The 25771-nt window shown below is 45.3% G+C and overlaps 2 protein-coding genes across 2 annotated transcripts; one reads left to right on the top strand and one right to left on the bottom strand.

Annotated features, from left to right (window-relative positions):
* Positions 1 to 2588: 2588 nt before the first annotated feature.
* LOC149283135 (solute carrier family 35 member F6-like) lies at positions 2589 to 16839 on the bottom strand. Its single transcript, XM_089497962.1, has 6 exons — positions 16763 to 16839; positions 5373 to 5445; positions 5093 to 5264; positions 4103 to 4315; positions 3716 to 3826; positions 2589 to 3046 (listed from the first exon to the last, which is right to left on the bottom strand). Exons 1-6 carry the CDS (start codon positions 16837 to 16839, stop codon positions 2589 to 2591), a joined length of 1104 nt encoding a protein of 367 aa, XP_089354088.1.
* A 2629-nt stretch (positions 16840 to 19468) lies between these two features.
* LOC149283134 (uncharacterized) lies at positions 19469 to 23244 on the top strand. The gene is made up of 7 exons (XM_089497960.1): positions 19469 to 19705; positions 20353 to 20533; positions 20922 to 21028; positions 21742 to 21888; positions 22076 to 22156; positions 22700 to 22945; positions 23125 to 23244. The coding sequence occupies exons 1-7, from the start codon at positions 19469 to 19471 to the stop codon at positions 23242 to 23244; spliced, it is 1119 nt and encodes a 372-aa protein (XP_089354086.1).
* The last annotated feature ends 2527 nt before the right edge of the window (positions 23245 to 25771 follow it).

Below are 25771 nucleotides of genomic sequence, written 5' to 3'. Positions count from 1 at the left end.
TTAGACCCTCCCGCAAGCTCCCGTTTTAGTGAATGGGCCCCTGAAGGAAGTTTTGTCTGCTGCTATGGCAACAAGTACTTTTCCCCCGGGCAGTTAAGGCTGGAATTAAGGAGTCCCTTAGAAAATGTAGGGCACGCTCTCCCGGGATAAAAGATTTCTTTCTAGGCCGGCTATTGTAAAGGTTAATGCATTCAGACAGAGATTAGACTCTCGGGAAGAGGATCGCGTTTTCTGCAAACAAAAGAGATGCCGAGAATCCTCTAATTTGGCAAACGGTTCACGGAAACAAGCGGGGTCCGGTTTCCACGGCGATGCCAAAAACCTGCAAGCCGCGGAAACTGTGTACTCTGTTTATTTGACACAATTCTGGAGAACACAATGCCGGTGAAATCTAAGCGAGATCGCAGATTAATGCCTTAAAGGAACATAAAGGCCATGTGCTCCTAAACAATTGCATTACTATGTATTATGCAGAGCGCCGACATATTCCGCAGCGCCGTACAACCGAGAGCAGCTGGAATTTTGGCAAACATTCCACTTCCACTATGACTAAATGCCTCAATCATCACTTCTTCAGGGAATGCTTTATAGTCACGTGACACAGAGATGCAATCTGATAGGCTGTTGCCGTAGAAACCTAAAACGCGGCTCAATTTGGTTAGGCAGCCCTAAAGCGATGAGGCCGTGATTATCAGACCAAGACTTGAGCGATTCTGTAAGTAGGTTCTATGGTTGGGGCAGGAGCTGATGCCCCAAGACTGGGCAGGTGGCCCAAAGTGCCCCACATGTACCCTCCAGTATTTATGGTGAGTTTACATTGGAGCTAGACATAGCGGCACCTTATGCCTATACAATCCAATTAACCCCTCTCATACTGAAATTAGCCATACCATCTCTACCAGGTAGCAAGTCTGTTTATGCACTACACAAGCTGACGTAACACCCAGGACTTCCATTGAGGGCATCCTTGAGTAGGCCTGGTTTCGGTGACAGAGGCGTCTATTCAGAAAGATCGCCGCTGTCTTCAGGATGTGTTGGGGGGGTATCTGTGGGAAGAGGGTTGTGAGCAGACACAAGTGGGTAGGTGGCGGCCACTCACTGATGCACTCATATACACCGACATGGAGTAGCTGAAGCATCTACACACACTCACACTCACGCTGTCACCTATAGATCCCTATATCCCACCATGATGAACAGAGCCTTTTCCCATCATCCCCCTGCTCTGCTGTATGTTGTGCGGCTCTTGTTGAGGCGTTATGACATCATACCCTAACACCCTCAGCCGCAGATTACCCGCTGCCTCTTTAGGTGACGCCAATTACCGACCCTCCTCCTTGTGTCGTCCCCCAGGACCGGCCTGTCCCCGAGAAACGGACGCTCGGCCTCAGTCCTAACTCTGAGTGCGTCCCGGAGCGGATGCCGTTCAACAGAATAGGGGGAAAAAAAAGGAATGAAAACCCCCCCGAAACGCGCTGATAAACATCAGGTTCCGCACTTTACAAAAACACAAACCATACTCCTAATCCCAGCGAGCGCGGAGAATGAGCCGCTCCGGCCAGGTTTTATTATCCGGGTACAAAACGCGCTTCCCTTGAAATCCTTTTTATTGACAGTTGCCATGACGATTAACGCTCATATAATCGAGCAGACGTCTCCAAACATGCGGAAAACCGTTATTGATTAGTAATGTATTCATGGTCACGGGTGACATGCGCAGATGTCATAGATAAGCGGAACAGCCTCCCAGCAGAAGTGCACCAGTCGTCAGTCTCGTCTTAGATTCAGGAGCCGTGTGTCTATCCCATGCATGTTTAATACCCTCACTGTATTACCCTCTACCACTTCTGCTGGGAGGCGGTTCCATCTATCCACCACTCTCTCAGTAAAGTAAAACGTCCTTACATATAGTACTACTGAGTATATTTCCACATGGCCACAGCTCAATGCTTATTTCAGCCCGATTTTTTCCGCCCTTCTTCATCGACTCTGCAACATATAAAACATATGTTACTAAACTAAGAACTTTATCTAAACGCAGAAAACCCGTTTCATTCGAAAATCGTAAATACTATTTATAATTTGCCCCGTGAAGAATTTCCCAGGCATTTGCCTAAATTCCCTTAATTTTTTTTTACATATATAATATAAAGTAAACAAGAAAACGCTTGGATCATAGTCAGTGGCGTATTTACTTCGGCCCCCAGCCGGCCCTTCCATGGCTGTTGTCTATGCTGCGGGGCGCTGGGATATGACATCATATGCTGGCGCTCTATGACGCAGAGCACCCATGAAAGCAGCGGGTGGAGTTAAGGGTAGAGACGGAAGATCAAGGATCTCCGGTCTCATTGAGCAGCGGGACACGAGGGCAAGATGCCCCCTATTTTTGCGTCGTAGGGGCTGTCTGCCTGGACTTGCCGGACCAGGCCTCAGCTTAGCCGATGTAGGCTAGAATACGCTAACCAAGCAAAAACTTTAGTATTTTTGTGCTGACTGGACCAAGGTTGGCCTTAAAATATGTCTAAGTGAATACGCCTATGAGTTCCGAACACAGTTCTCTTGTATCGCGTAGAACCCCCTGCTTAATATCAACGTTCCGCGTTGATGGCCGTCTGTTCTCCACGTAGGAGGCTCTGAGTCTCATCACTCTCTTCCCGACACCTGCGGCACATCAGGGGTTTGTGAAGACCGTTGTAAAGAGCGGTTCCCACCAGGAGAACGATAAAGCCCAAGATCTGCAGAGCGTGGAACTTCTCCCATCCCACCGCAAGGCTGACCACCCAGATCACGACGGTTCTCAGACTGTCCAGGACCATGCGGGTGGTCGCGCTGATTTCCTTCGTTACGCTGATCCCGGCAAAATTGAAGAAGGCGATGCTGCTGATGTTCCCCAGGAGAGCTACGATAATCAGGGGCTGGTTGCCCATTTGGCAGAAGGCATCTAAGGAATCTTCAAGGACCCCACGGTCATTGTTGCTGAAGTCACTTGCTGGGATGTAGTAGAAAGGAATCAACAACAAAGTGAGGATAATGAAGCCAAAGAAACCTGCGAGGAGACAGAGGGACTCATTAATTCAACTTTCCCCAACATGGAAACCATTCGATATCGATGAGACGAAGCTAAACACGGGTCAAAATCGTGGACATCACATGTGTCATGATGTTTATGACGTGTGACTAATGTTGACATTTCACTTTGACATCAGTTGGTGGAAGCTTCTTACTCTAATCAAAAAGCCCAGTTCCACCCTCCCAACCTCCGAGTCTTATCCAGTGAGGGAACTTCAACATGCATGGGATGCGTGGGAGATATGGTAGAAACCTTTGTACATAATCAGAGAAGTGGCCATTGCCCCAGGTCTGATCTAGGGCAGGTCCTCAGCTGCCCCCCTCCCTGGCCGCTGTCCTCACCGCGGAGCACTTAGACATGACTCCATATCCCAGCGCTCCATGTTTTAAAGACATGCAGTCGGCACAGTCTTCCATGGCGTAGATGACCCGGTTGGGGAGATCACAGATCTCCCTTGTAACCAGCCGATTGAGCAATGGCACACCAAGCGGGGTGATCGCCCCAGAGGACAACATACCCCTCTATTTTGGGGCATGGAGACTGCCATACCCTCTGCATCTGCCCCCTTAGGCCAGGATAGGTAAGAAAATGAAGATCACAGATAACATGGGTTCTAGATAACTCAACGGTCGCCCGTCTACTTACCCTCGGTGCCCACGGCTCGGAGCGGGTGCACGTTGTGCTTGTAGACAAATTTCTCTTCTAGAACCATCTGGATGGAGACAATCACTTGAGCCATGATTATGAGCAGGTCACCTGCGCAAGAAACGGTGCAGGAAAGTCATAATGTGATTGGGTCTCCAAACCCTACCTAGAAATATATATTTTTTAGATTTCAGATTTCGTCCCCCTGTTCAAATTTTTATCGGGTCGGATGAATTCCAGGCTGTAGCCATGTGACCCAAGAACAGGGAACTGATAGGTCGGTGTTAAAGCATGAAAAAATATTTCGTTAATCATTAGTTTAGATGAAAAAGGACCTTGAAAAACAACTCATTTTATTATTTCTTCCCAAATATCGTGTCCACTGACCCGTAATGACGTCACTGAGACTCTTCCCGCTGGTTGGGCCGCTTAGCAGATCCGCCAGGCCGACAACCACCAGCCCGGCGATGGTGACAAAAATACCGACCCACTGGCTGCACTCCAGCTTCCGGCCCAGGAACGCCACCGACAGCAGACCCGTGAAGATGATGACCGCCCCGCGCAGCATCTGGAAGCTGGAGGCGCTGGTCATGTTCAGAGCTGAAATAAAGAGGGTTTTTTTGTAAAAACAAAAAAAAAAGAAGAAGAATTTTAAAAAATAGACAAAAATATATATATATAATATATAATATATAATATATAATAAAGCGGCATCTCCTTTAGCAGAGAAAATGTATTTTACTGATTTACTGATTACACGTCCCTAGAAAATCCAAAAAAGTGGAATTTCATCAAATAAAAATAATTCCTGGGGTTCATATGGTTACGCGTTTCCGCATCGCATTTATTGGGGTGATTTATAAGCTTTGTAGGCAAAAAAAAGAAAAAAGCGCGGATTAAAAACCAATGTACTCCGGGCCGCGGGAGAGGCATTACGTCAGTCCCCGCCCACTTCCCCCGCAAAAAAAGGGTGTGTCCTGTGATGTCAGCAGGTCCTCCCACTGATGTAAAAACTATTTTTATTTTAATGCAATTTTTTTTAAAAAATGATACTTTGATATTTTTGAATCCACAAACTGCGGAAACTGTGATCTTTTACACGTTATATATTTTTACTATCAATGACTAATACGCTCATCACAGCCACTAAGAGTCCTGAATTTTGTAGAACAGTCCCAACATACATAAGTGAATCTTTAAATAATGGCAAGTCAGGGTTTCCATGCCGAGCGGCATTAGAGCCATTTGGGTAACACTTAGAGAGCCGCTACATAGATTCTTCACGACAGGCTATTAAAGGGTTAAAATTTAAAGAGTCTTCATGCAGGACGTTGAAAAGAAGGTAAGTAAGAACATACGTGTGCTTCATACACTCACCCACATACATGATGCTGGTCCCCGTCATGTCACAAAGAGCCGGGGGGAGGAAGAGCAGGGAGTTGAATGGTTGTGAAACCGATAGGGTGGGCTCCGGAGAGCGGCGGTCTCTAAACACCAGTATGTAGAAGACCGCCAGACAGGAGAGCTCTCCTAGGAACATGCCGACCGCCTGCAACAAAGACAGCCTTCATCGCGGGCTTCCCCACGCTTATATTCCCTCACTGTATTAAGCTCTACCACTTCTGCTGGGAGGCGGTTCCACTTGTCTACTACCCACCTGTAGGAACGGGTGCTGGAACTGGTGAGACGAGGAGTCTTTGCATCCCTTTGCTTCAAAGTTGTCTGCCCACCTGCAACACAAACTCCGAGCGGTCAGCGGCGAGGCAAAAAAAGGAAAAGATTAGAAAAGAAATAAATGCAGCTCCAAGATCCGGCGCCCAGCGGTGGGGGAAAAATTTTGGTACCGGAATCCATGCATTTGGGTTAAAGATTAATACTAAATGTATCAATATTTACAAAGTTCCACAAATATATATATATACAGGCCCGGACTGGCCATCGGTGGGCCGGGCCGGATTGACTTAGGGGCTGATGGAGCTGCAGCTCCAGGCCCCTTCCTTAAAATAGGCCCAGTCAGGACCGAACTGACTGGGCCTATGCGGCCTCTACGGCCGCATTAACGCAGGGCATGAGGGGCACCTTATGCCCCTTAAGCCCGCCGCAACTGCGACCGGGTCCGCCACTCTAAGGGGTCGGAAAGCCCCCACCAGGGCCGGCCTTAGGGGTCTGCGGCCGCACAGGGTTTAAATTAAAACATCGGGGTTTGTTTTTTTTACTTTATTAAACATCCTCCATGTTAAATAAAGTTTTTGTTAACTTTATTTAACATGGAGGATGTTAAATAAAGTTACCCCCCCCCCCCCGATGTTTTAATGTAAGCCCTGTGCGGCCGCAGACCCCTAAGGCCGGCCCTGGTGGGGGCTTCCCGACCCCTTAGAGTGGCGGACCCGGTCGCAGTTGCGGCGGGCTTAAGGGGCATAAGGTGCCCCTCATGCCCTGCGTTAATGCGGCCGTAGAGGTTGCTGCTTGCTCCGGCAACAAGGTAAGTAGGGTGAGGGAGGGGGGTTAGATAGTGAGAAATGGGGAGAGGGGATAGATAGTGAGAGGGGGTACATAGTGAAAAGGGGGAACAGTGAGAAGGGGCAGATAAGATGGGAAGAGGGGGTAGTGTGAATGCGTATGAGAATGAATGAATAAATGTGTGGATGAATTGCTTGAATGATTTGTGAGACTGCATTAATGAATGTGTTAATTATTTGTGTGAATGAGTAAATGCAAAGATGGTACATGAAGGGTGGGCTTTAACAATAAATAAATAAATAAATATGGGCTGCTCGGGCTTAAATGCCCGGGCCTATTTTTTGTCCCAGTCCGGGCCTGTATATATATATATATACAGTAAATATTATTATATTATTATTTCTGGTGCACAAAATGTAGCTTATTTCATGAAATAATGTTTCTCATATCATTTAACAACATGTCCTTTTCCTATTTGATTGTATACAGTAATATAACCCCCAGCGCTGTATACAGTAATATAAACCCCCCAGCGCTGTATACAGTAATATAACCCCCAGCGCTGTATACAGTAATATAAACCCCCCAGCGCTGTATACAGTAATATAACCCCCAGCGCTGTATACAGTAATATAACCCACCAGCGCTGTATACAGTAATATAACCCCCCAGCGCTGTATACAGTAATATAACCCCCCCGCGCTGTATACAGTAATATAACCCCCCAGCACTGTATACAGTAATATAACCCCCAGCACTGTATACAGTAATATAACCCCCCAGCGCTGTATACAGTAATATAACCCCCCAGCGCTGTATACAGTAATATAACCCCCCGCGCTGTATACAGTAATATAACCCCCCAGCACTGTATACAGTAATATAACCCCCAGCACTGTATACAGTAATATAACCCCCAGCGCTGTATACAGTAATATAACCCCCCAGCGCTGTATACAGTAATATAAACCCCCCAGCGCTGTATACAGTAATATAACCCCCCCAGCGCTGTATACAGTAATATAACCCCCAGCGCTGTATACAGTAATATAACCCCCCAGCACTGTATACAGTAATATAACCCCCAGCGCTGTATACAGTAATATAACCCCCCAGCGCTGTATACAGTAATATAACCCCCAGCACTGTATACAGTAATATAACCCCCCAGCACTGTATACATTAATATAACCCCCCAGCGCTGTATACAGTAATATAACCCCCCAGCGCTGTATACAGTAATATTACCCCAGTGCTGTATACAGTAATATAACCCCCAGAGCTGTATACAGTAATATAACCCCCCCAGCGCTGTATACAGTAATATAACCCCCCAGCACTGTATACAGTAATATAACCCCCCAGCACTGTATACAGTAATATAACCCCCAGCGCTGTATACAGTAATATAACCCCCCAGCGCTGTATACAGTAATATAACCCCCCAGCACTGTATACAGTAATATAACCCCCCAGCGCTGTATACAGTAATATAACCCCCAGCGCTGTATACAGTAATATAACCCCCCAGCTCTGTATACAGTAATATAACCCCCCCAGCGCTGTATACAGTAATATTACCCCAGTGCTGTATACAGTAATATAACCCCCAGAGCTGTATACAGTAATATAACCCCCCCAGAGCTGTATACAGTAATATAACCCCCAGCGCTGTATACAGTAATATAACCCCCCAGCGCTGTATACAGTAATATAACCCCCAGCGCTGTATACAGTAATATAACCCCCCCAGCGCTGTATACAGTAATATAACCCCCCCAGCACTGTATACAGTAATATAACCCCCCAGCACTGTATACAGTAATATAACCCCCAGCGCTGTATACAGTAATATAACCCCCCAGCGCTGTATACAGTAATATAACCCCCCAGCACTGTATACAGTAATATAACCCCCCAGCGCTGTATACAGTAATATAACCCCCAGCGCTGTATACAGTAATATAACCCCCAGCTCTGTATACAGTAATATAACCCCCCCAGCGCTGTATACAGTAATATTACCCCAGTGCTGTATACAGTAATATAACCCCCAGAGCTGTATACAGTAATATAACCCCCCCAGAGCTGTATACAGTAATATAACCCCCAGCGCTGTATACAGTAATATAACCCCCCAGCGCTGTATACAGTAATATAACCCCCCAGCGCTGTATACAGTAATATAACCCCCCAGCGCTGTATACAGTAATATAACCCCCCTATGCTGTATACAGTAATATAACCCCAGCGCTGTATACAGTAATATAACCCCCCAGCGTTGTATACAGTAATAACCCCCAGCGCTGTATACTGTAATATATAACCCCCAGTGCTGTATACTTTAATATAACCCCCCCAGCGCTGTATACAGTAATATAACCCCCCCAGTGATGTATACAGTAATATAACTCCCCCAGCGCTGTATACAGTAATATAACCCCCAGCGCTGTATACAGTAATATAACCCCCAGTGCTGTATACAGTAATATAACCCCCAGTGCTGTATACAGTAATATAACCCCCAGAGCTGTATACAGTAATAACCCCCAGCGCTGTATACAGAAATATAACCCCCAGTGCTGTATACAGTAATATAACCCCCAGCGCTGTATACAGTTATATAACCCCCAGCGCTGTATATACCGTAGTAATAACCCCCAGCGCTGTATACAGTAATATAACGACAGAGCTGTATCCACTAATATAACGCCCCCAGTGCTGTATATACCGTAGTAATAACCCCCAACGCTGTATGCAACTGTATAATTTGATAATATAGACAGTTATTCAAGATTCCGCCGCCAGGTGTCAGTATTGAGCACGCAGATGGCATTGGTAATTAGAATCCTATTTTTTGGACAATGTATCAATTATTTAACATTTAGTTATCAGTGATACACAAATTCTGCATTAAAGGTCACTAGAAACATTTGACTGCCACCATTTGCGAGTAACAGGGTAGTAGATACTACATTTAAAAAAAAATCTTGGTCTGTGTGTAAAGTTATCCTTAATGATTTAATAAGTGAAAAAGTGATTCATAAACAGCACACTAGAGGGCCAGTTGTTTTTTTTCCAATTCTATCTATAAAGGGTTAAAATTTAAAAATCCTCCAGCTGGCAAGAGTTCCTGGTATCTTATCAGCATCTGGTTTAATGTATAACCTTTAAAGAATCAATAAATAGCGCAAGGTGTTATTAAAACAGACAAAGTTGTTATGATCATTTAAGGAAATCCATCTATTAACCCCTTTGTATCCACATACATTTCTATAATATATATATCATATATAATATATGATACAGTATTATATTATATATAATATTATATAATATATGATATTATATTTTACATAATATATAATTTTATATTTTTTTAATATATAATTTTATATTTTATAAATAGTTTTTTTTTTCAAGGAAAGATAGGATTTTGTTTTGATTCCACTTTTACGTGTAAAGCCCAGCATTCATTTTTCATACTATATTAAAAAAAAAATTAAAATATTTGGGAAAAATTTTTTTTGTTTGATTTCCATTGATTTTTTTTTTATTTTTTTTTTACAGTTAGTATACTGCTTTGTATTTTTAGTAGTGAATAAAAAAAAACCATGACCCCCCCCTCCCTTAAAGTTGTCTAGAAAGTAGACAGCACAGCCCAGGGCAGGGCCGGAGCGGTGATGGCAAGGCGACCCGGGCACTTTAAGGCTGGCGGCTGCCTGGTGACATAAGTGCGGCTGACGGTCAGCTACATCTCCAGGTAATAGAAATACCCAAAGGGTTAAAAAAAAGTATTATTATTATTTTTATTTATTGTTTTATATAGCGCCATCAAATTCCGTAGCGCTGTACAACGGGTAGACAGGACAAGTACTAGGTAACATAACAATTTAACATGAGCTTACGATCTAGAGGGTAATGTACAGTTTATGAATGTGTACCTAATAATAATAATTGTATATTAATAATAAGGTGTAATAATAATAATAATATTTTTTATTAGTAATAAAATGTCCTAAATATAGTTTATGAAGGTGTAACTAATAATAGCAATTTTATATTAGTAACAATGCTCGATATATAGTGTAAAACCAATGCTTTTCTTAGTTATAAAGTGCAATGTATGGGTAACTAATAATAGTCATTTTTATAAGTAATAATGCATAGTATATAATTTGTGAATAGAACTAAAAACAATGATTCTATATTAGCAATAATGCATAACATATACTTTATGAATGTGTAACGAAAAATAATAAAAAATATTATTATTAGTTACACATTCATAAACTATATGTTATGCATTATTGCTGATATCGAATTATTTAGTTATAAAGTGCAATATATAGCTTATTAATGTGTAACTAATAATAGCATTTTTTTTAGTAATAATGCATAATATATAATTTTTGAATTTTAACTAAAACTAATAATTTTACAGTAGTAATAATGCATAACATATAGTTTATGAATGTGTAACTAAAAATAATAATACATTTATCTTAGTTAAAATGCACAATATATAGGTTATGATATGAACGTGTAACTAATAATAATAATATTTTTTTTGTTATAGTGCATAATATATAGGTTATGAACGTGTAACTAATAGTAATAATATTTTTTTTGTAATAATGCATAATTATAGGTTATGAATGTGTAACTAATAATAATAATAATATTAATAAGTACAGGTTCAGCTAATGGGCACTTTGTACGTTCTACTTTTTTGGGGGGGTATTGTGTTTTTTGGTGATTAAATATTGGTGAATTTCCGTGTCCGTTTTCGGCGCACACAGCACTGTTTGATTTTTTGGAGTGTATTTTGGCCGATCCCCGCTTTGTTAATTATCGCTCCAGACCGGGACACACCTGAAATTATAAAGTAATTACTAAAATATGTAGGTCAATAAACCTGAGCTAAACCCAAAACTGGATTTATGAATTATAATAAATAATCAGAGCAGACTTTGTTAGGGCTGCGTTTTTCTCAGCACAAGAAAGAGTTGGAGAGGAAAAGAGAGATTACATGAGGGCCAAAAGATCTGTAGAACAAGAGGCCATAATCTAAGTGGATCAGCCTCCCAGCAGAAGTGGTAGAGGGTAATACAGTGCGGGTATTAAACATGCATGGGATAGACATACGGCTCCTGAATCTAAGACAAGACCAACGACTTAAAGACTAGATGGGCCGAATGGGTCTGATCTGCCACCAAAGTTTGCATTTTAACCTATTCAGTGCTGGGCAACAGAAACAGAAGAAAATTTTAGCTTTAACCGGTTCAGCGCCAAGGGGCATACTACCATAAAGCATTATAGTCCATTGTACAGAGCTGCAGAATATGTTGGCGCTATATAAATCAATAAACAACAGGACTAGTTGGGCCGAATGGGTCTGATCTGCCGGTTTCTGCGCCGGGCTTATTCCGTAAACCTCTTCGCTCTCGTTGGGTGAGCAGGAATTTGCCAGCTCAGCAGAACAGGCAGCGGGGGGGGGGGGGGGGGGGGAATTCACTCACTCGTTACCGGAGCCGGGACCTACGCGACTCACTGACTCACGAAGAGAACTCGCAGAGCCTCTCGGAGCCGGTGTGTGGACAGCCAGGGGTTAACGGCACTTTAACAACTAAACAGCAGCCAGAGAGAAGCGTAAGAGAAAAGCTCTTAATGGTGTAAAGTGTACAGCGCACCTCCCTCCTAGAACAGGTGATGGGGGAGGTGTCAAAACTTTATGTGACTTTGTGCCCCACTGCGGGGTATTTGTGGGACATTAAGAAGAAGAATAATGGGGTTTATTTACCCCGTTTAATTTATAAAGCCGTTCCCTTCTGTTTCTATACTCATTATCGGGGCTTTTAGGGCCGTAGAACCCTGCGATACCCTCATACCCAGCAAACATTCTGACCTCCTAGAAAAGAGGGGCATCAGGGGAGGAGAGATGGGCATCAAGAGAGAGAGAGCGGGGCATCAGGGGAAGAGAGGGGTATCGGGGGAGGAGAGAGGGGCTATAGATTTGAGAGAGGGTGCGTGTCCAGAGTAGGGCCGGTTTGAGAATATGCTGAATGAACGTGCAGCTCGAGGGCCGTTATGGAATGGATTGGAAAACGTAGAAATTGTGCAACGCTCTGCGGCTCTTTATTACTAATTCCTTCCTTTTTGTGTAATTTTAGCTCTTTGCTGACGCTGCTGATTTCTTCCCTGATGTTTCAGTTCCGCATCTCCAAATCTCACCAAAAATATTTCAGGTTAACTTACGGAATACTACTTCTACTACTGCTAATACTACTACTACTACTAGTAATACTACTACTAATACTACTACTACTGGTAATACTACTACTAGTAATACTACTACTACTGGTAATACTACTACTAATAATAATACGACTACTACTACTTCTATTAATACTACTACTAATACTACTACTACTAATACTACTTCTATTACTACTACCACTACTAGTAATACTACTACTTCTATTAATACTACTACTTATACTACTACTAATACTACTTCTATTACTACTACTACTACCACTACTAGTAATACTACTACTACTACTACCACTACTAGTAATACTACTACTAATAATAATACTACTACTACTACTACTACTACTACACTACTTCTATTAATACTACAGTACTACTACCACCACTACTAGTAATAATAATACTACTACTTCTATTAATACTACTACTACTACTAATAATACTAATAATAATGCAATCCTGATTGAGACCCCTCAGCCGGCTGGTCTGCTGCATTCATACTCTATTTAAGTGAAGTAATAAATGATTCCACCGGCTGCTGTTCCACTTCCTCTGCTGAATTTAAACTTTTACTTCTAAATACTGAATGTCCTTCCAATAATTGATGTTTTGAATTTTCCATCATTTTTTGGCGGCGTCGTATTCCCGAGGTCCCCGTAACTTGGGGTTTTTTAGTCGATGTTTATTGAGAACAAAGAGGACCCCTCAGCGCATTTTTTCTTACTCGGGGGGGTTGGATACTTAAACATTTTATGGCACAAAAGAGCTGACAGGACAGGCCGAGGTGGTAACGAGACCTCACATGACGATGTGCACGATGTGTCGTGTGAGCTTGTGGTATGGAAAAGGCTACAAGCGCTAAATTCACGAGAGATGTCCGTTACGGGGAACTCTCAGGACTTTTGCCCCAGTTTTGGGGTGAAGGGGCAGATTCTCCCGATCTGACTCCTTCCTATTCCCCCCCTGCTGGGATTATATATACCCAGTTAGTGTTTTTGCTCCCAGTATGTTATGGTTCATCTCCCTGCTTGAATGCAGGTGACTCAAATAAATGTATCCTTTAATAATGACAAGTCAAGGTTTCCATGACAACCGGTATTAGAGCCATTTGGGTGACACAGAGAGTCAGCTGTGGTCTTGATTGCTGTTTGATCACTGGAGAAGCTTAGATATTCAAGACAAAGAATATTCTAACAGTCGCTACATAGAATCTTCATGACGGGCCAATAAAGGGTTAATATATAAAGAGTTCCCAGGTAGGGCGATTTGGCGACACAAATATAACCAGAAACTAGAACAGAGTATCTAGAACTCATCTCTCTCTTTCTTGCATAGAGACCTAGAACCCGCCGGCAGATCGGCCCCCATCCGGCCCCCGTCTAGTCGCCCGTTTCTCCTGCTGTAAAGAATCAAACCTTAATCAGTCGTCGGTCTCGTCTTAGATTCAGGAGCCGTATGTCTATCCCATGCGTGTTTAATACCCTCACTGTATTACCCTCTACCACCTCTGCTGGGAGGCTGTTCCACTTATCCACAACCCTTTCAGGCTTGTTGAGGTCACTGAGCTGTACAATGTAGGATTCGGATGATATGACGGAGGTATCCTGAACGTATATCTGATTTTATATACTAAAGCTTTTTAGTCCCAGCATTTATTATCATGTTAGGATAAAATCTGGTTCCAAAAAGATTCTAACAAAGAAGAAAAATGACTCCTTCTCGGCGACCAAACGGCAACACGCAGAATCCGGAAAATATCTTAAATATCAAATAAAAGGACAGAATTCCATCCATGCAGATTTAATGTTAACAAGTAACGTAAATCCGTGCTGTACTAAGAGGATGATGGGTACGTGGAACAGCTTCCCAGCAGAGGTGGTAGAGGGTAATACAGTGAGGGTATTAAACATGCATGGGATAGGCATACGGCTGTTGAGTCAAAGACGAGACCAACGTCTGGTTTGAGTCGTTACAGTGGGAGAAACGTGTTGTTGCTTGCGGATGGAAAGTCAAAGCGAGATAATATTTTATGGCGCGGCTCACCTGGCGTTATCTGCAGAGCGTTATATCGGGCGGCGTCTGGGGGTCGGATTCCTGCAATGTCTGGATATATTTAGAGTCGAGTTACTGATGGAATGACAGCATTCCAAGGGAGGACTCTGTGTGATCTGGTTGCTGGCCTACGAGGAGTGTCAGTGACATCATACACACCGTGTTACATCACACATCGGGGGGGTCAGAGCCCCCTTGGGATTAGGGTATGGCAGGAAAATATAAGGGGTTAATCTTAAAAGGTAGAAAACATGATTTAGCAGTACAATGTATTATTATTATTAGTTTATATATCGCCATCATATTCCCCCGCGCAGTACAATGTATTATTATTATTTATATAGCGCCATCATATTCCCCCGCGCAGTACAATGTATTATTATTATTAGTTTATATATCGCCATCATATTCCCCCGCGCAGTACAATGTATTATTATTATTTATATAGCGCCATCATATTCCCCCGCGCAGTACAATGTATTATTATTATTAGTTTATATATCGCCATCATATTCCCCCGCGCAGTACAATGTATTATTATTATTAGTTTATATATCGCCATCATATTCCCCCGCGCAGTACAATGTATTATTATTATTAGTTTATATATCGCCATCATATTCCCCCGCGCAGTACAATGTGTTATTATTATTAGTTTATATATCGCCATCATATTCCCCCGCGCAGTACAATGTATTATTATTATTAGTTTATATATCGCCATCATATTCCCCCGCGCAGTACAATGTATTATTATTATTTATATAGCGCCATCATATTCCCCCGCGCAGTACAATGTGTTATTATTATTAGTTTATATATCGCCATCATATTCCCCCGCGCAGTACAATGTGTTATTATTATTAGTTTATATTATTACTACTTGATGATGTTGCTGCGGATGTCCAGCAAATGGCTGCACGCCTGCGATTTATGGGCGGTTTTGCCGTGACAGAGATGATTTTTACAGCCAATAAACTCCCTTTATCTGCAGACCTGGAGCTGCCGGTGCTGTCAGTCATGTGATATTTTGGGTGACTTTCCCGGCTCAAACACCACACTGAGCTGATGCTTTATGGCGATGCTAATGAAGTCCGTCCCTCCATAGACTTTCATTAGTCAGAGAGTCCGGCTGGGTGATTAAGACTGAGCCGTTCTATTGTGATAAGGAGTCGGGGTGTTCAGTAGATGAGGGATCAGATAACAGAGCGAGAATCATACAAACGGCTAAAAGTACAACTGGGGTAAAAAAAAACCCTGATATTTTTGGAAACCTTTTAATGTGAAATGAGGAATAAGAACTTCCTCCCCAGTCACTCGCGAGGAGGGAATCGGTAGAAGTGAAAGCCGCTGCTCCCCGTCCGCTGGGATTTAATAGATCCGCACGTTACTTCTTCCTTCTTCCTCTTCTGTGCTATGGTAGATTGTAAGCTCCTGGGATCAGAGCCCCCTCCTTCTGCCCCACTATGTGGTAACGCGTGGTAACGCCATTGTCGAGTAGTCTCACCCTCCCCATCATAACAGCGCTACAGAATCTGCCGGCGCTATAGAAATAAAAGGGGGGGGGGTTAACCCTTTCTGTGCTAAATGATGTGGGAGGGGTTAATCCATTTAGCGCCCGGCTCCAGCCTGATAGCAAAGGAGCTAACAGTTTAACCCATTCAGTGCCATTATATATGGGTAATGGAATAACCCATTGGGTACAGTGTTACAGACCGATGTAGAAGAATCAGGGGGTTTGACCCATTCACGACCAGATTCCATACAGATTATAAAGGGATTGGGAGCTTTAACCCATTCAGTGTCAGGTGACAAAAAGAAACACGGGTTTCGGAGGCTTAGATGGAATATAAGGAAGGTTTACTTCACTGAGCGGGTATTGGATAAGTGGAACAGCCTCCCAGCAGAGGTGGTAGAGGCTAATACAGTGAAGGAACATGCATGGGATATACATACGGCCCCTGAAGACAAGACAGCGGAATAAACAGGCGACGTGAGGACTGCATTTTAACCCATTCCTTGCTAGGGCTACAGACAGATGCAGACAAAAAAAGTCAGCTTTAACCTGTTCAGTGGCAAGGGACATACCACTACACAGCATTACGGTCCACTGTACAGCGCCGCGGCATATGATGGCACTATATAAATCAATCCATAATAATAACAGGCGCTATTAACCCATTCATTTCTAAATTCAGTGAAATCCATAAAGCTCTTCTCTGTAAACAAGCCCCGCCGCCGCCGCCGCCGCCGACATACTTAGCTGACAGCGTATTAATCGAGCCGGTGACGAGCATCATCCCCGCCAGGAGAAGTTGATACGAGGTCCACGCCATGGTGCAGGAGGTCTGGGGCTGCCTCTGCCAGGGGGCATATGAGAACGAGTAACTTGAGCTGCTACCCTGCTTCCTCTACCGGGCAAAATCTAAAATCATGTGACCGGCGAGTCAGCTGAGAGGCAGGGCGTGCAGGAGCTGCGTGTCACGGGCAGGAGTGTCACACGCAGCTGCCTCCCAGCAGACATTTCTTTCCACACAGAAAGGGACTTAATAAAAGACAGGAGGGAGGTGTAGCTCAAAGGAGGAGAGACGTTACAACAAGAGACCGCAGTCTAACACTAGAGGCTCACAGGCTGAGATGGGATGTAAAGGGGAACAGCCTCCCAGCAGAAGTGGTAGAGGGTAATACAGTGAGGGTATTAAACATGCGCGGGATAGGCATACGGCTCCTGAATCTAAGACGAGACCAACGACTGATTAAGGTTTGAGTCGTTACAGCAGGAGAAACGGGCGACTAGACGGGGGCCGGATGGGGGCCGATCTGCCGGCGGGTTCTGTGTTTCTGGATTTCTTACCCCCCCCACTGAGAGCCCCAGACCCTGCATCCAACCGGCAAACAGCTCGACATCTGCCCTCGGCTTCCACCCCCCAGGGCTTTCTATTCATTAAAAAAGAATCATGGGCTTTATTATAAAAAAATATATAAAATGATAAAAATACCCATCAGCCCGTTTTATTTTAATATTATTCCTAAAAATGACAATAATGACGCGTGATAATAAATAAAGTTATTAATAAATAAAACATGAAACATTTTTTATTGCTTTTTTCTCCTTTGCTGAGAATGTTTGTATTCATAAAATATTAATTTATTATTGCTGATTAATTATACATTTCATTATATTTATTATTTATTTTATTTAGGCCAGACTGACAGTTTTTCCTGCTCTAAAGAACCTTAACCCCTTCTTTGCCGAGAGTATAACGTATCCAAAAAACACATTTTTTCGCCCCTTTATACGATAGTTTTTTTTTCTTCAAGCACACAGAGGGCTCTTTTTTGATAGCCCAACATTTACTATAAATAATGTATAAAAAACCACCCCAAAAATACATCTAATAAATATTATAAATTGTCACCAAAACAGCCCAGAATACATTCATTGAAGTGCCTTGTAAATAACGTGGTATATTCTCGTGGCAATCAGAGGGTTAATATTAGACGGTATACATTTGCTGTTTCAGAAAATAAAGTGTTAAATACCATAATATACCAATATAGAAACGATCTGGAAAAGACTACAACGCCTATCACCCTCATCCGCCTGATTTATAAGCCGCCAAAGCGGATACGCTATAAGAGCTCATCTTAGATTCAGGAGCCGTGTGTCTATCGCATGCATCTAATAGCCTCAATTTATTACCCTCTACCACCTCTGCTGAGAGGCTGTCGTCTTATCCACCACCCTCTCCCTTCCATCCCATCTCAGCCTCTAGTGTTTGGAATAAAATTCCCTCCTAAACATGTCTTTATGTATTTAAATGTCTCTCCCATCCTCTCTCTCTTCTCTCCCCTCTCTCTCTCTCTCATTTCTCCCGCCTCTCCTCCTTTCTCTCTTCCCCCCCTGTCTCTCTCTCTCTCTTCCATCCCCTCTCTCTCTCTCTCCCATCCGCTCTCTATCTCTCTCCTCTCCCCTGTGTGTCTGTCTTCTTTCCCCTGTCTCTCCCATCCCCTCTCTCTCTCTTCCATCCTCTCTCTCTCTTCTCTCCCCCCCTCTCTCTCCCATCCGCTCTCTCTCTCTCTCTCTCTCTCTCTCTCTCCTCTCCCCTGTGTCTCTGTCTTCTTTCCTCTGTCTCTCCCATCCCCTCTCTCTCTCTTCCATCCTCTCTCTCTCTCTCTCTCCTCTCTCCCACTCTCTCTTGGTGGGACTGGACTGTAAACACTTTCCGGCCCGAGGTCTCATTAGTCTCATTAGAGGTGTCTCTTGGTGTCTGTCCCTCCCCGTCCCTCTCTCATTGTCCCGGTGGTTGTTGTCACTCGCTGGTCACCTTGGAGATGATTTACAACAAACTCCCGGCAGCCGCCGCCGCCGTCCTCCACTCCTCGCCGGAGTCACAGAGACCTCAGGACTTTCTTTCTGGAAATTGGAGAAAATTCCTCGAAATTTAGAATTTTAGGAAAAAAATCTGGATGTCTGAAAAATGCGGTAAATGCTGGAATTTCTTCGGCGGAGACGGGGTAACGCATCCTAACGCCGTGCCACCTGAGGCGGGGGGGGGGGGGGGAGCTCACCGGCAGGGGCCACAACGCCTAGCGTCTCTGTCTGTCTAAACGCATAGGCGTTATGCATTCAGGAACTTACATTGTACAGCGCTGCGGTATATGCTGGCGCTGAATACAAATAATTAATAATAATAATAATTATGACTCCAGGGGCCCGATCTCAGCCTGCGGGTGATTTCATTGGCTAATTAATGAATTAGCGCAACATGAGAGGACATGTGACACCGAGGTTTACTTTATTGAAGGGGTGGCAGATAAGTGGAACAGCCTCCCAGCAGCAGTGGTAGAGGTTTGAGATGAAGGTGGTGGGGGGGGAACGAGGCCGATCTGCCGGCGCGTTTCTATTGGAGGGTTGAACCTGCGCGTTTTGCCTTCCCCAGCTGTCGGTGACGGAGGTGAAGGATGTCTCGCCGGCGCCTGGAGGAAGCGCTCCTGAAGTCCAGGGAGCTGGAGAGCTGCGGGGAGAGCTGCGGGGAGAGCGCGGATGAGACATCGGGGGCCGACGGCGGAGAGAGGTACTCCGAGCTCTTCGTCAGGAGGCGCGTCCGGCTCAGGGAGGATCCCCACGGTATCTACAGCCTGCGCTTCTCGCCCGACGGGAGGCGGATCGCCGCCGGGTTTGGCAACGGAGCCGTCGAGGTGAGCAGCAGCCGCCGGAGCCCAAAGAAGGAGGAAAAAAATTGGGTTTTCTGGAGTTTCCATAAAAAAAAAGCAACATTTAACGTTATTTTTTACTCTTAAAGGGCCGGCGTCCTACGGAGCCCCCTATACTCTGAATGCATACGGGAACAGCTGGGGGGAGGGGGGTAAAGGGGCAATGGATGGGGGGGGCAGAGCAGACGTAAGAGTTCATCTTAGATTCAGAAGCCGTATGTCTATCCCATGCATGTTTAATACCCTCACAGTATTACCCTCTACCACCTCTGCTGGGAGGCTGTCCATTTATCTACCACCCTCTCAGTAAAGACAAACTTCCTTCCATTCCATCTGGAAAAGTAGGGAAAGTGGGTTTTTTGGGTTTTTTTTTGCAGTCTCTTTTTCATCAAAAAGTCATGAAAAAGTGACATTAAACGTTACTTTTCACTCTTAAAGGGCCGGCGTCCCAGGGAGCCCCTAGAATAGGAATGAATATGGATTTGCTAAGTACGGGTTGCACGGTCGTTATGGGGTTAATGCCTAAGATGATAAAGATAAGATAGTTTTACTGAGAGGGAGGTGGATAAGTGGAACGGCCTCCCAGCAGAAGTGGTAGAGGGTAATACAGCGTTGGAATGGTGTGGTTGCAGGTGCTGAGCGCGGGGGATGGGAGCCCGGATGGGACATTATTCTCCGCTCAGCGCGGCAGGCAGGCGGTCACCGCCCTGAGATTCCACCCCAAGAGCCCCGATCTGCTGGTCGCCGCCGGAGCCGCCGGACTGCTTTCTATTTACGATATCAAATCCAAGATCAACGTCCTCACGCTGACAGGTGTGCTGAGAGTGATGGGATTTATTTACCCCGTTTCACGTATAAACCCGTTCCCTGCTGTTTCTATACACATTATCGGGGCTTTTAGGGCCGTAGAACCCTGCGATCCCCTCATACCCAGCAAACATTCTGACCTAGAAAAGAGGGGCATCAGGGGGGGGAGAGAGGGGCATCAGGGGAGGAAAAATGATCACAAGGGGCATCAAAGGAGGAAAGTGGGACAGAGGGGTGGAAAAAAGGACATCAGGGGAAGAAAGAGAGACATCAAGACAGAAAAGAGAGGCAGTGGGGAGGAAAGAGGGAGAGGCACTTGGGATCCGAGGGACTTTCCAAACTAAACAGGGACACCTTGGAGGTATGTTATCGCATGCGACTTTTTTCTCCCCAGAGAGACAGAATGAAATCAATGCTTTGGATTTTTGTGCTGACGGCAGCGTTTTCGCCACGGCCGGGCGAGACAGAAACATCCGACTGTATGACAGCCACACTAATGAGGTAACGTGAACACGTGATGAGAGAGAGGGACGGGGGAGAGAGACGGGGGAGAGAGAGGGACGGGGGAGAGATGGGGAGAGAGACAGGGGAGAGATACAGGGGAGAGAGAGAGGAAAGAGAGAGACGGGGGGAGAGACAAGGGAGAAAGAGGAGGGAGAGACAGGGGAGAGATGGGGAGATGGGGGAGAAAGAGAGAGAGAGAGAGGGAGGGAGGGAGAGATGAGGGAGAGAGACATTTAAATACATAAAGAGATTTAACAAAGGAGGAGAAAAGTTACAAGAGACCAGAATCTAACACTAGAGGATCAGAGACTGAGATGGAACGGAAGTTGAAGATCAGCTGAACGGCCTCCCAGCAGAAGTGGTAGAGGGTAATACAGTGAGAGAATTTCTTATCAAGTATAGGTCACAAGTGCCCCCCCCTCTAAAAACCCAATCAATAAAAAATAAAGAACAAACGTATTTCATGAAAACACTTTTTTTTCGATAAAAGAAACGGACCAGACGTTTTTCGCTTCAACCCCTATCACTCTCAGCCAGAATACTAATGAAAGTCGCAAGGAATAGGACTTAAGTAAAGTAAGTGGCAGCCGGCAGTAGCCCCTGAATAGATGTGGCCTCGCTGGCACGCGCTGTTTCCTAGCTGGGTGCGAGGTTGGGTTACGCTCCTGTTTTTCCTCCCCGGATTATTTTTTGGCCCCTCCCCCTGGCAGATTGTGAGCGTGCTGGAAGCCCCCGCGCTCCTGTACGGTGACGCCGCCGCGCTTCCCAGCGGCCACTCCCGGCGGATCTTCGCTTTGAGGTTTCACCCCTCGGAACCCCACGTCTTCGTGACCGGCGGCTGGGATAATTCCGTCAAAGTAAGTCACAGAGCCTCTGATTGGCTGGAATCCCTCTAGATTGCAAGCTCCTCCCCCATTATGTTATATACTGCTTGTCGTTACCCGTTGTACGGCGCTACGGAATATGAAGGCGCTAAATAAATCAATAATAATGACATCTGCTGCCTCTGCTCTAACGACGCGTCCTTCTGCTCCGTCGTCGTAGGTTTGGGACAAGCGAGTGGCGAAGGAGCCCCGGAGAGACATTCGTGGCCCCCATATCTGCGGCTCGGGGATTGACATCCATGTGAGGGCTGGTGCTGGGGCATGTAGGCGAGCTCCGTGATTGGCTGACGGGGCGTTCCATCTGTATAGCCTTCGATGCCCCCAGAGAGGAACCTATTGCGATGTGTGGGGGAGGGGTTGGGGATGGTTGGAGCCCAATGTGCCCCCTCCAGCCACCAATAAACAGGTTATTTGCCCGAGGTGCCCCCCCAGTCACCAATATACAGGTTATTTGCCCGAGATGCCCCCCCAGCCACCGATAAACTGGTTATTTGCCCCGGGTGCCCCCCCAGCCACCAATGAACAGGTTATTTGCCCCGGGTGCCCCCCCAGCCGCCAATGAACAGGTTATTTGCCCCAGGTGCCCCCCCAGCCACCGATGAACAGATAATGTGTCTGAGTTGCCCCCCAGCTGCCGATAAACAAGTTATTTGGGGTATTTAACTTCTTTTGTAACTGGTGCAAGACTCAGGGAGTACTCGGCCTCTCATGATATAGTGATTTTGATCAGTGGGGGCAGTTCGGGTGGCCCCTCCACGTAATGACAAATTTACTCTGTCTGCAGGGTAACAAGCTGCTAACTGCCTCGTGGGTGGCACGCGATGCCCTCCAGCTGTGGGATTTGCGGGCGGCCCAGCTGGTACAGAACGTGCCGTTCCCGGCAGCCGCTCTGCAGGGCGAGTTCCTCTACGCCGCCGCGTTCTGCAGCGAGAATGTGGTTTTAGCTGGCGGCAGCGGGACCTGCGCGGCCTCCGCCGTCGACCTGAGAACGGAGCAGGTAACACTCCGAAAACTGAGCCTCTTCCGCCAGGTCGGCCCCATTCGGCCCCCGTCTAGTCTGCCCGTTTTTCCTGCTGTAAAGACTCAGATCAGTCGTTGGTCTCGTCACAGATTCAGGAGCCGCTTCTGCTAGGATGGTGTTCCACGTATCTACTACCCTCTCAGTTATAAATTCTTTTATGTTTATGAATCGTTGTGCCTTCATCGCAGGTCCTTGGAGACATCTCGCTGTCCAGCAGAGCGGTTCAGGCTGTGGATGCTGCCCCCGGTGGCCCGGAGGTTGCAGCGGCTGGAGTTGCAGGGAATCTTCACATCGCAGAGTTATGTTGACGCCGGGCCGCGGGGTTAAACGTTCGGAGATAACTTCTCCGGGATTCTCAGCGTCGCCAATAAAAGTCAGATTTGGGAGCCTTTTTTCTCAATTTCACTCTTATTCATTATAATGATTTATTGTTATATATATAGCGCTATCATACGACGCGGCGCTGTACACATTCCCTGTCGGAGAAACGGGGCAGATTGTCCTTAACGCCACCGATCCATTGGCGGACTGCGAAGCACCGTGCCCAGCGAGCTCATCCTCCAGACTGAACTTACTCTGGGGCGCGCCAGGTTATGATGTCATAGCCCAGAGGCGGGAGGGACCCGGGTGAGGCCTGCAGCAGCACGCAGCAGGATGTGTCACTGGTCACCACTGGCTGCCTACAGCTTGAATGATGACCTCATCGCAATACGGCTGAAGGCTTTGTAGGCCTCTAACTAAATGACACCGGAGGCTAACTATGGCGCAATTATTAACCCTTTCTGTGGGTTCTTAAAAATGCTCATTACAGGTTTCTTTCTTGACTTGTGTGTCTATTACAGAATAAATGTCCTAATGGGGTCATAATCCAACCGCCTATACCCCAAGGAAACACAGAGGGCTGTAATAACCCCCAGCGCTGTATACAGTAATAACCCCCAGCGCTGTATACAGTAATATAACCCCCCCAGCGCTGTATACAGTAATATAACCCCCAGTGCTGTATACAGTAATATAACCCCCAGCGCTGTATACAGTAATATAAAACCCCAGCACTGTATACAGTAATATAACCCCCAGCGCTGTATACAGTAATATAACCCCCAGCGCTGTATACAGTAATATAACCCCCCGGCGCTGTATACAGTAATATATAACCCCCCAGCGCTGTATACAGTAATATAACCCCCAGTGCTGTATACAGTAATATATAACCCCCCAGCGCTGTATACAGTAATATAACCCCCACCGCTGTATACAGTAATATAACCCCCAGTGCTGTATACAGTAATATAACCCCCAGCGCTGTATACAGTAAGGGAGTAAAATGCCTCCCTTCCCTTTGTACAGAAAGGGTTAAAACCAGCTGTGTCAGTGAGTTAATCATTCATCGCATCCTCTCACTAATAATACTCTATGGAAGAAAGGGCTTCATTAGATAAGCAGGACTTCATCAGCACTGCCATAAAGCATCAGCTTGTTGTGGTGCAGATAAAGGGAGTTTATTGGAGTATAATATATATATGTGGTCAGGTATGCGCAAATATATATATATTATTATTCTAGCAGTAACCCGGAAATCTGAATGTTGATGTTTTTTACACTTTTCAGGCTGTGCGCTCCCCTTTCTGTATATTATTTTCACAGAGTGTTAGTACGTGAGATGACCACAAGGGGGCAGTACAATTACAGATAAAGAACGTGTTTTAAACTTCATAAATAATTTGAATATCCAGCAGGGTTAGGAGTTCCACTTCCACTTATTTTTGAAGTATGCATATACATGTCACTGACCAGCATAGAAACCCATCCGGCCCCCGCCTAGCCGCCCGTTTCTCCCGCTGTAAAGGCTGAAACCTTAATCAGTCGTTGGTCTCGTCTTAGATTCAGGAGCCGTATGTCTATCCCGTGCATGTTTAATACCCTCACTGTATTACCCTCTACCACTTCTTCTGGGAGGCTGTTCCACTTATCTACTACCCTCTCAGTAAAGAAAAACTTCCTTACACTCCTTACATTATGGCCAAGTGTTCTAACATTTTTCCTCATTTTAAATAAACTTCCCTTTCTGTATTAAAATTTTTTATAGCCCATCTCCTCTCTCTCTCTCTCTCGCTCTCTCGCTCTCCTTTCCTCTCTCTCTCTCTCCTTTCCTCTCTCTCTCTCCTTTCCTCTCTCTCTTCTTTCCTCTCTCTCTCTCCTTTCCTCTCTCTCTCTCTCTCTCTCTCTCCTTTCCTCTCTCTCTTCTTTCCTCTCTCTCTTTCCTCCAAGCCGTACAGATTGAGATCCCATAGCCTTTCTCTGATCTTCCTCCGGTTTGTCAATCTCATTCTAGAGACGTCTCCAGAACTGTACTGGAGACCCCAACGCAGGTCCGCATCAAGACTTGGGGGGATGACTAGTAGCCGAGCTTTATATAAAGGAATGGCTGTGAGCTATGGCCTGAGTAATGTTCCTGGCTATCATCCCTTCTGATGTCAGCATTTTCCCATGACATCAATCAGCGATATTATTTTTTGTGTCCGGCACCTCTTTTCATGCATTATCTGGAGGAACAGACCCCCATAAGTCTTCTTTCCAGGGTCTACATCTCTGCTTTGATTAACTGCCAACTGCAGAACCTTACATTTGACCTTGTGCAACCTTTCTTCCAATACGGACCAGATCACTTAAGATTTAAAACCCGTCAAAGGGACTTAACCCCGGTAAACAGTTCCCAGCCGGAGCAGACGCAGGAACAGCCGGGATTCACAAGGAAACATGGGAAACGGATATTCCCGGCTTTGATGGTCATGGAAGACGGGCCGTTGTGTACAATATCAAGGATCTGTGTTT

Source organism: Sceloporus occidentalis, unplaced genomic scaffold (assembly GCF_023333645.1).
Source record: "Sceloporus occidentalis isolate IW3139 unplaced genomic scaffold, rSceOcc1.0.p SCAF_111, whole genome shotgun sequence".
In the NCBI taxonomy this organism is placed as follows: Eukaryota; Metazoa; Chordata; class Lepidosauria; order Squamata; family Phrynosomatidae; genus Sceloporus; species Sceloporus occidentalis.
This window is presented reverse-complemented; position numbering and strand designations above follow the sequence as displayed.